The sequence below is a fragment of the Grus americana genome, chromosome 31 (genome assembly GCF_028858705.1).
Source record: "Grus americana isolate bGruAme1 chromosome 31, bGruAme1.mat, whole genome shotgun sequence".
In the NCBI taxonomy this organism is placed as follows: Eukaryota; Metazoa; Chordata; class Aves; order Gruiformes; family Gruidae; genus Grus; species Grus americana.
Genome location: NC_072882.1, coordinates 1,106,344 through 1,117,130, shown reverse-complemented (window position 1 = coordinate 1,117,130; position 10,787 = coordinate 1,106,344). Strand labels below are relative to the sequence as shown.

The 10,787-nt window shown below is 48.1% G+C and overlaps 1 protein-coding gene across 1 annotated transcript; it reads right to left on the bottom strand.

Moving 5' to 3' along the window:
• Nucleotides 1-1,746: 1,746 nt before the first annotated feature.
• Nucleotides 1,747-8,409, bottom strand: AQP2 (aquaporin 2). The gene is made up of 4 exons (XM_054807260.1): nucleotides 7,892-8,409; nucleotides 5,794-5,958; nucleotides 4,895-4,975; nucleotides 1,747-4,129 (listed from the first exon to the last, which is right to left on the bottom strand). Exons 1-4 carry the CDS (start codon nucleotides 8,255-8,257, stop codon nucleotides 3,914-3,916), a joined length of 828 nt encoding a protein of 275 aa, XP_054663235.1. The 5' UTR covers nucleotides 8,258-8,409; the 3' UTR covers nucleotides 1,747-3,913.
• Nucleotides 8,410-10,787: the final 2,378 nt, after the last annotated feature.

The window sequence follows — 10,787 nt, the reverse complement described above, 5'->3', positions numbered from 1 at the left end:
TGGGTTTGAGGTCTGTGCTTTTGGGACAGACTGTCCCAGCTGTCTTCGGAGCAGAGATTTGGGCACTTTCAGATTGCTCTCACTCACCTCGACGCAAGGTAAAAAATCAATACGTAAATGTTGCAACTGTCCTTCGTGAAGTTTAAATGCCGAAACGAGGGAATATCTCACTAATAACTACAAGATGCCTGTAAAAGGTGTCAGTATGCGTTTCATGAGGTCAATGGCGAACAGTTGATGTCAAAGGCACAGGAGCATGCAGAAGGGGAGATTTCCTTCACTTGAAAATACAACAATACTTCTCGAAATAACATTTGCACATCTTTATCGCCTTTTGCATCTGTTCCTCCTCTCCTGGATAGGGTCGGTATGTTGGGAAACATCACGGTGCCTTGGTTAGCTGCCATGCTTGTGGAACATCTTCCAGGATGCTGGTCCCAGCAGCATCTCCAGCAGGGTGCTCTGGGGAGGAAGGTCTTGAGATATAGCTAATGTTTGGGCTGTGTAGTTGTGGACCTCTGGAGACTCAGTGGGATGAAGACCTTACCAGAGGTGGCTGGGGGAATTGTCTTAGGAAACCATGTGACTGTGCCCTGGGTGACAACACAGTGGTCCAAATGATGTTTCTATGAAATTGCATATTTCTGCTGAAGACATAGAGTGTTTTGGCCTTTAATTGGTATCTTAAAGCATCAGGGTGGGCTGAATACGGTAGCAAGCAGTGAAGTCAAGAAAATGTTTCTGGGCATGTCTTGAATTTTCACAGCACCCCAAGGGTCCTACACCCCAAACCTGATCATGCTGAGAACCTCCAGAACTCAGAGGTGGGACAACAAGAGGTGAAGGAAAGCCTCACGGTCTCAAGTGATGGAGGGACATAAGAAGCAATGTGATCTGAGACACATTGTACTGTGATTTCCATTTTGATGTCATGATCGTGCTATTTATCACAGGTCCATGACGAAGCCAATAAAGGTTAATGTATGGTGCAATATATATTGCAGATATTCATTGTGGAGAGTCATGAGCTCATGGATAGCCATGGCTGGGTGGTTTCAAATCCTGGCTCAAAGCATTCCTGTTGAGGTCTAATATACAAAGTGTTATCAATTTAGTGAGGTTTTGGGTTGGTCTGTGGCAGCTCTGATCCTGCCCTCTAATTCGAGTTGCACCGATGTAAATCTGGAATGACTGGCTTGATTTCCTGACAGTGCAAGTTTTGGAAGTGCCACTGAAGTCAACGACGCAGCTCTGCAGAGAAGGTAAATTTGTGTTCCTGATTGACTCGAGAGGACTTAGGCTGCTTTAGCCATCTGAAAATCTGGTTTAGTGAGATCGCTTCGTGTTAACGCTGCCGTGCCGAGACCAGAATCCGGGCGGGTCAGAAATCAGAGTATCCGAGGGGTGCCGAACCAGGAATGGTCTTTATTTTCTGGCTCCCTATTTTGGAGATGGGGGTGTTTTTTGGGTTTTTTTGTTTATTTTGTGGGTCCCTATTTTGGAGACGGAGGTGTTTTTTTGTTTTGGTTTGCTTTTTTTTTTTACTATCACTTTTGCACATCGACAGGTTGTTGGCACAAGGCAGCTGCACTCGAAGCTGGACTGGGCTGCACTGGTGACTGTAGGGTTTAGGGTCTGGGAGGTTACTTTATATGGCTGTATATATATTATATGACCATAAATGTGTCATTATTTGATTGACATGTACTAATTCAGTGGTACACGAATTAGTGGTTCACTTCTAACTACTGAACTTAAAGCACTTTATTTGAAAGAGTACAGTAATTATTAGACATTAAAACTCATTTTTGGGCCCTGTGCAGTTTATGCGAATCTTAAACATTGTCAGGGTAAATAATAAATTAAATGCTTAGATCTGAAGGAGAAGAGGCACGTAACTAACTTGAACGTTGCCAATAAAATAAAATCATCTGTAAGGCATTTTACACAGCAGATCATTGACAGGATAAAATCTGGGTAAGTTTCTTTGGGTTTTCCTGACATACATGGATTTGTTTTCCTTCGAAAAGTAACACAAATACAAACTACTTTTAAAACTGAGTATTTTGTGATTTAAATACAATTTTACACTCTCATCTGAAACATGATTTTAATTCCCGTTCCTAAGAACAGACAGGGGTTTTTTGAAAAGCCTTTTCTAAAATAATATTCAGATGCTCCTTTGCCATTGAAGGAACAAAGTGGAGGACCAGAATCAGTATTTTTTCCGGGTTAAACCAGCGCTAAACCCGCTGCACTTCGATAGCAGCCTTCTGGGGATATTTGCACTAATTGACTAGTAAAATGGATCCTTGGCTACCACAAATAAAGCTTGATATCTGTGATAGCATTTCTCCCCTTGCTTCCCAGCATGTCATCAGGGACAGCAAATGACAGAGGAGGTGATGTCAGAGCTCCCATGCTCTCAGCCTTGCTTGGTATGGTGAAATGAAGTCCACGATAACACTTGGTCCGGGTCAGATCAAAGCTTTGTTTACTCCTTTTCTGTCCAGCAATAGCCGTTAGCATGTGTTTGAGGAAGAGCACAGTGAGGAATAGAGGAAATTATGAGTTCAAAAGCAGGAGGAGACTGGTGCAAGTAGAGCACAGAGAATAAAGAGGAAGAAAAGAGCATCATTTGGTGGTGGTTCATGTCAAAACAGTCAGAGGGAGGAAAATGGTCAGTAGTGTTCCTTATGATTTAGAATTGGGTCCAATCTTATTAAATATTTCCATTTACAGCCTTAGCAGAAAAAAGCTTTAATGTCGTGATGACATTATGGATGGTGCAACGCTGGGGAGACAGAAAGAAGCATTAGGATGTCATGCCAGAAATGTATGACTTTCAGGCTTAAGTAATAGAAGTAGGATTAAATTAATGGTTGAACAACAAAATTGCATCCTGAAGACTAACCCAAATTCCTTGACTATGCTGGGGACCATAACCAGGTCCTGACATGGCAGGAGAAAGGGGTGGGATGGTTATGAGGCTTTGGTGTGATGATCAAAAAGAGATCTGGGCTGTAGGAAGCAAGTGATGGAGAAGGTCACACCTGAAACGCTTTGTGTTACTCCTCTGAGAATCAGAGTGGCATAGGAACAGAGGAAAGAAAGCAAAAACCAGGGAGAGAGATGAAGCATCAAAGCTAGAGGACAACAGTGGTCGAAGAACAAACAAGCCATGGATGAATTTGAGCTGAAAATCAGGAGGTTTCTTATCGTCACAGGAGAGAGCAGTTGCAAGAGCTCCCCAATGGGGTCAGCAGGGACTCGAGGACACGCTTCCAGTCCCATCCATGTGAGCCGAGGGCACCTACATCCCATAGGGGCTGGTAAACGGCAATTTGGTTCCTTGCAGCAGCAAAACTTGTAGCTCGTGAGATACTTGTGGCAAGGAGCGAGCACTCCTCTGTGTGTGTGTGTGTGTGTGTGCAAACAGCCGGGCAGTGAGAAGAAATGGGAGACAGGTGAGCAGAGTTCAACAGCAATGAGGCATCGGGTGGCAACCTCCACACCCAGCAAATGGCTGTAATAACAACTCTCCGCAGCACCTCAGAGCTCTTCGTGAAGGGCAACAAACTTTGCCAAGCGGTCCCTCCTGCAAGGGGGACGTGGAAGGAGCCGGCCCAGGGTAGGATCCCAGTGTTCTCGCTCCTGTTGCTACACTGGTGGCTTTGATTTAATGGCCTTTTCCCCCAGCATCAGAAAACCATCGGCCATGGGGAGAGCTGGGTGACAGAAGGTGGGTTGGACCATCACACTGCACCTCCCCAGAAGATCAGTCAACTTTAGTCCCCCAGCCAAAATGATGGGAGAGAGGGGAGAGGTGAAACTCTCATGTGAACGAGTGCTGTCTCTAAAACAGATGCCAGAGTTTTCCCCAGCTCCGCTCTCGGCCCAGGGGGAGGTTCAGCTACACCTTCTCTGACATCCCCCTCGGCAGCGTCTGTGGGGAGTGAAGCTCCACCGACTGCCGCCGCCGGACCTCGCGCTCTGCCCAGTCCTCCTCTGGCTCAAAGCCTTTGAAGATGGCAAGTCTCTCTGAGAAGGTTTTGGCTTGCGGGAAGAGGATGTAGTTGTAGATGATGGAGGCTGCTGCTGCCCCAACCAGGGGGCCCACCCAGAAGACCTGGGGGAAAGGGAAAGAGAAGAGTTGGGTGAGCAAAAACCAGCCTGATTTTGGAGGACAGAGAGGAACCAGGGACTCTGAAGAGCGTTGCAGAGGGCTTATGGTCCTTCCTACCCTGTGTGCGAACTGCTCTGCTTTGGCCATCACTGTTGACCTGAACTCCCATCCCGTGCTGTTGTGCCTGATATACCTAACCATCCTCTTCTGTCTTTCCTCCTCTGAGAGCTGTGTGATCTTCATCACTGAGAGGCCCATCGTGAGCGTGCTTAATGATTTGGGTTCCTCTGGAGAAGTGTCTTCCTACCCATTTACACGTTGCAACAGAGAGGAGGTGGCTCGACACTTCTGAGCAAGTCAACCTGACCCACCACAGCTCTGGCTCCAAACATACCCTTTTCAGATGGAAATGCCCGGGAGTGTTCCCAAAGGAGCTGGTGGAAAATGCATGCCTTAGATCCAACTGGAACTAGGAATAGTCCCCAGGACTGACAAGAAGAGCTCCACTGTCCACTGGTTTTGCTGCTTTTGCTAAGTCATGGTCAACAGATCACACACCTTTTTTCTGTTGCAATGCACCCTGCCTAGATAAGCCAGTTAAGCACCCAGCAGCTCCGCCTCTTTTTGCTAATCTCCACATCTCTCCTCCAGCTGTGAGCTGGCATGGAAATGCCAGGAAACTGGATGGCTCTGTGGGTTTTGAGGGATATTGGTAATTTGGGGAGTTCATCCCACCAAAACAACACATAGATAGACCTGACTTCTTACCCAGTGGTCACTGAAGTCTCCGACTATCACAGCAGGGGCGAAGGATCTGGCTGGATTCATGGAGCAGCCAGTGTAACGGATCTGCCGAGAAACACCACGCTTATTGTTAGCATTAAGCCCTTTTAGCACATTTTAAAAAATCCTGGTGTGTTATTAGCATGATTCATTCAATGAGCTGATGTTTCACCCTCCAGCATGCCTGTTCCAGGAAAAGGGATGCTAGCAGCTTCCACCACCTGAGTCAATGTGGGTGAGTTGTCTGTATTTGCGCATCTTCCGCGTGAGCACATCTGTCCTGAGCACGCTGCAACTCAGCTGCAGGCTGGGTGACGTGCCCTGCAGCGTGACAAGGACTGTGGGGATGAGCTCCTGCTGTGCCTAGTGTTGGAGTAAATTGCTACTCCTTGCCACTGAGGATGGGAGAAGAACAGTCCCATAGACAACGGGCTTGCAGAGCATGAAAGATGGAAGATGCGGCATAAACATCGCTGGTTTAATGCATGTACTGAGAGGCTGGGAGTGTCGGGGGCTGCTTTGGTCTGTCATCCAAAGTATGTGTCCCTGGGTGTCCATCCCAAACGCTTCCCAGTCTTATCGAGGTCTTGAGTGCCTCAGTTTCTAACCCATTCACTCCCAGGATAGAAGACCTCGCTGATCCCTGGAGCTCAAGGAGCAGCAGAGCCCAGCAGGTTAAGTTTTTTTCATGCCGAATATAAGCTGAGCTCAGGCTACGGCTCTGTTGTGGCTTTGGGATTTTTCTCCTAGGTCTGCTGGAAAGCCATGGGCACCACGTGAGTTACAACCCCCCCCATCCTCCCTGGAGCGTGCAGCCAAGCAAGTTTTGGGCATAAACACAAAGATAACTCAAAAAGTGCTGAGTTTTAGCCCATTCTACCTACCCCAAGGAGATGCCCCACGGCAACAGAAAGGCCGATGGACAGGGCAGGAGAGCCCAGGTTGTCCTCCCGGCGTTCGTCGGTGGAAGCAAAGATGCACAGGACCAGCTGGAAGGTGAGGAAAAGCTCAACGGTCACTGCCTGCCCCGTCGTCGTCTCGTTGTGCAGCTGGAAGAGGAGGAAAAATGTGTCTCAGGGACAGGCAAGTTTAGTGATCGGACTGGAAATGTGGAGAGGGAGACCCAAACCAAGGGGAACCAAACAGACACAGGAAATAAGTGAGATTTTTGGTACCAATACGAAAAGGAGGAAAAAAAATCCCAGGTAAAAGTAAAGGTGGGTCAATGTATAATACTTGATCGACCTGGAAGGAAATGTTTTATTTCTCTGGGTATTTTTTTCCCCACTCTTCTTTCCTCCTAGGAATGTGTTTTTCTTTTCCTCGTACTTAAAATGCAAAATGCCTTTTGGAAAAGTTTACAAATTGCATTTTGAAAATGTCAAAAAGAAATGTTTTGGCATTAAAAAAAACCAAATTTGCCTTCCCCCTTCCCACACTTTTTTGACTGAAAGAATTTGTCAGATTTGATCTGAAGCTGTGCCTGGTTGCACCCCCTCTCCTCCAACTCTGCTTTCCGACACTTTATTGCTCCTTGGTGGTTTTTCATCCAGATCTGGATGGATCTGCAGCTGGCAGTCCTGCTTGCCTGCGATATCCCTTCACCGTCGCTTCCCCCAGCCTGTCCTGGCACATCTCTGCCCTTTCTTTCCCCGTGTCACTCCTGCTTCAGACATCGTTCATCCTCCCAAATGCTGCTCCGGAGAGCGTTTTGCTCGGTGATGCCACGAAGGTGGAATTGCCCTCCTGGCCGAGATCCAGAGTCAGATTTTGCTCGCTCTCCTCTCCAATACCCACCCCCCCCTCTTTTTTTTTTTTTTAAGTGCAATTTGTGCAGGCAGCTACAAGATGAATAGCCCACAGGGGAAAAGAAATAATCAAAATCCCTATTCCCTCTTTTAGCTGTAAAACAACAGAGCTGAGCATTTTGAAAGTCTCTCTTAAAACTCCTACTTGCTTTGTTGGGTTTATTAAACCTGAGCTATTATCAGTTTAAATAGTCTTGTTCAGATTAATCCGCAATCCCTTTTTCAACCCTCTTAATCTCTTTGGCAGCAAAACCAGGTCCTGGCAGTGTCTCCCTGCTGCAAGAAAGGGGATTTCCGTGTGCCGCTTCCTAAAACACGGTGCCCGCCTCCTCCCTCACTGCTCGGCTTGGTTTTCGGGTGATGCTGCTCCTAGCATGGGCATCTCTACAGGAGATACAGCTGCCTGTATCTGTCTGAAGAGGAGTGGTGGGGTACGGAGAGGGGATAGTGAACCCCGTGACTTTTAAAGTTATTTTCCCCTTCTTTTTATTCTGTGCATTGGTGGGGAAGGGGACAGTGGCACTGCCAGGGCACCCGTGTGTGTTGGGCATTGGGATGAACCAGCTGAATCTGGTGTGGCCATCCCTTCACAATGGGAAGCAACTTAACGAGCAGTGCTATCTAACGAGAAGCTGGGATTTAGACCCAAGCCACCCCGTTCTACCCTGGCGCAACATCCCCATTGCTGGAATCTGGCACAGCAGCCTGTAAATAGCGGCATTGCTAACGCAGCGGGGAGGAAAGGCCGCCTGTACCCACACCACAACTGGAAAGTAGGATGAGCTTGGGGCAAGAGGAATGGAGAAGTGATACTTTTGGTCATGTCCTTCCCTAAACACCTGGTCTCCTCCAAATCCTCCACAATACAGCCCTAGATAAAACCTCTTCTAAGGGAGGTGTCTATGTGGCCACCTGGATCGTACCTCTGGTTTTAGTCCTAAAAAGCAGAGGAAGCAGCCTGGAATCCTGCCTTTGTCCCTGCTCCTGGAAGGACCCTTGGTGCAGCAAGATCATGGTGCTGGGCTGCAGCTGACAGTGGCTTCCCACCCAACACTAAATAAAGGGGGATCCTTGCTGGCCACAAAACCCTTCTTCACATCCCTCAGCCCTTCCCAAAAGCCCTGCCCTATCTTTCCTGCTCCCTTCCAAGCCCATCCATGGGCTGAAGTCTTACCTTGTTGATGGCCAAGCCTTCCCGAGAGTCTGCTGGGGTGATCTCGTGTAAGATGGCAGCCCCCACGACAGCCCCCAGGAGCTGGGCCACCACGTAGAAGACTGCTCGGAGGAAGGAGACTTGGGAGCCGATGAGGCAAGCCACTGTCACTGCTGGGTTGATGTGGGCTCCGCTGATGTGCCCCAGGGCTTGGACCAGCGTGCTGATGGCCAAGCCGAAAGCCAGCGCGATTTGAAGGATGCTCGGAGAAGAAGCTGAAGGCCAGTTCAGAGCAGAGCCCAGGCCAAAGAGGATGAAGACCAAAGTCGCCAGAAATTCTGCAAAGACAGCCCGGGTGAAGGCTACGGATCGCAGTTCCCACATCATGGAGCGGCGATTGCTGAAGGCTGCAAGGACTGACCCTGCCCGTGGTGTCTTCAGGCAATTGCTACTGCGGCTGCTGTGTCCACAGAGGATGACAGAGGGGCAACATATATATATGGATGCAGGGGGCTGAAGGATCACCTGCTGGAGGAGATGGGATTGTGGTCCTTGGAAACTTGATGCCTTTTTTTCTTTTGTGTTCCAGCTGAGGGAACATCAGAACCTGCCCCCTCTATTAAAGCTGGGGAATGCAGTGTTTGCCACCCTTGGGAGGTCATAAATCAGCCTTGAGCAATGCATGAAACACTTTCTCCTGTGCTTTCTTATTAGGAGACCTGTCCCTAGAGATGCTTGTTGCTCCTCTCTTCTCCAAGCTCTACTACCTGCAGCATGGAGAGGAGAGGAGAGAAGAGCAAGCAAGGGGGGGTTCTGTAGAGCTAGAGATGGAGCTGAGGTGGGGTTGTGTTGAGAAGCAGGACGTGGGCTGTGATCAAATAACCAGGTAAAACTGGATGCGGAGGAGTCCCACAGAGGCACAAAACTCCAAGTGACTTACTACAACTCGATTCCTCAGAGTACCAGAATTTTACAGCCTGGGCACAGATTTGCTACCCAGGAAAATGGGAACCAGCCCCAAGAAATGACTGTCAGGAAAGAAATTGTAGTGTGAAAAAATGACACGCACAGCTGGAGTATCGGCTGTGCTCTAATTACAGGGATTTTGGCCAACTCAGCTCTTCAGAAATGTCTTTTTACTACTCGGTGTTAATCCCCAAAAGAGGAATGATATTTTCTTCTCTGGAGCATCGTTCTTCACATCAAACCATCCACTAACTGCCCAACAAGTCTCTTTTCCTTTTTCTCCCATTTCTTAGGGCACATTTGTCCATTCCTAGGTGATGTCTGTAAAACCTTTTGCTCCCTATGTCATTGGGGTTGGTGGGTTTTCTGGAAAGATAGCACTTGTTTCTTTTTTTACCCTCGTTAGTAGACTCTGGAGTTATTTTAAAGCACAACGAGCTGGGAGGAGTGCTCCCCCAGGGTAGAGCTGGACTTGAAAGGAACATTTTATTTCAGAGGGATGCAGAGCACCAGAACTGAGAGTCCTTTTTTTTGGCTCTGACAAAGGTTGCCACTGTACGATAAACCAAATATTTTTCCCCTCCAGAGGAACCGTGCAAGTGCCACCAAACTGATTGATGTAAAATATTCCATATTGCTTGAATTATATCATAGAATCATAAAATATCTCAAGCTGGAAGGGACCCGTAAGGATATGTGAAGGCCTGTTGTTTCCTCCACAAAAGGTGGGTAACAATACTGTCGGTTGGACTAGATGATCGTTGTAGGTCCCTTCAACTGAGCTATTCTACTTCTATTCTATTCTTGTCCTCTCTTTAAAAAAGATGCTTACGGGGATATTGCTCTTAACAAGGGAGAGATTGTGGGGAGAACAAGTCCAGTCCATGGGTGAGTCTGAAGGAGGTGGGACTGTGGTCCTAGGAAACCTTTTCCTCTGAAAAATCCTTCTCTCCGACTTCCTCAGGGGCTTTGGCCCATCACGGCATCGCTCCAGCCTCCGGTTTTCCAGCAACGAAACCAATCTCATAAAACAGGTTGTGAGGCTAAATATACTTGGGGTGCTGATGAGCCACAGAAACACGGTCACATCCAGTCTGTAGGCTCTTGCTCCTGCCTGCCTGGTACAGACTTGAGCTTAGCGTTACTCAAGAACTAGTTATGTCAGGGACTAGTTACGAACGCAGGCTGTTATTAGCGCAGGGAATGATAGGGAACAAATGCGGGCAATTAACTGGAGCTGATACCCTATTTGATTAAAAGTTGTTCATGGTGAGCGAGTTGTGATGTATCAGTGTTTAATGAAGACCAATTAAAAGGAAAGAGAAGTAAGCAGGATTAGCTCTGAGCAACTTAAGTCTAACGCAGCCTCACGGTCCTCACTTTTTATCTGGCGATGCAGAAGTTCATTGCAGCTCTTGTTTCTGCCACGCTTTGAGGTGTTTGTGCTATGGACGGTGAGTTTCTGCTACGTACCGTGATGACAGGACCGGTGTTGCATTGTAAGCCGTCTTGCTGAAAGAGAGCTCTGCTATCATGGACGGGGGCAGAGCAAATTATTGCTGCGAAGAACAATAACAACACATCCCAGCTTTCACCCAGGGACCTCTAGCGCTGCAGTGACCGTAATCCTTCTGGTTTTACAGACAGAGCGACCACGGCACGAAGCCAGACGCTGCTGTCGCTAATGCCAGTGGCAGAGCCAAGGTTTCCTGTGCCGCGGCCGTACGTCCTGCCGTATGCCTGGCAAACGGAGAAACGGGAGCCCAAGCAAGCTGAAGAGCTTGGTACTGGGTTGCTGAAGCTCTGCGTGCATCTAGGAGGGGTTCCTGGAGCTGCTGGCATTGATGGTAATGTGGCTTTACACCTCACACCGAGTGTCCTGCAGCTTTGGGAGCAGCAATGAGCATTTCAGCCCTGTAGCTGAGTTGGGAAAGTGCGTTATTCTACCTTT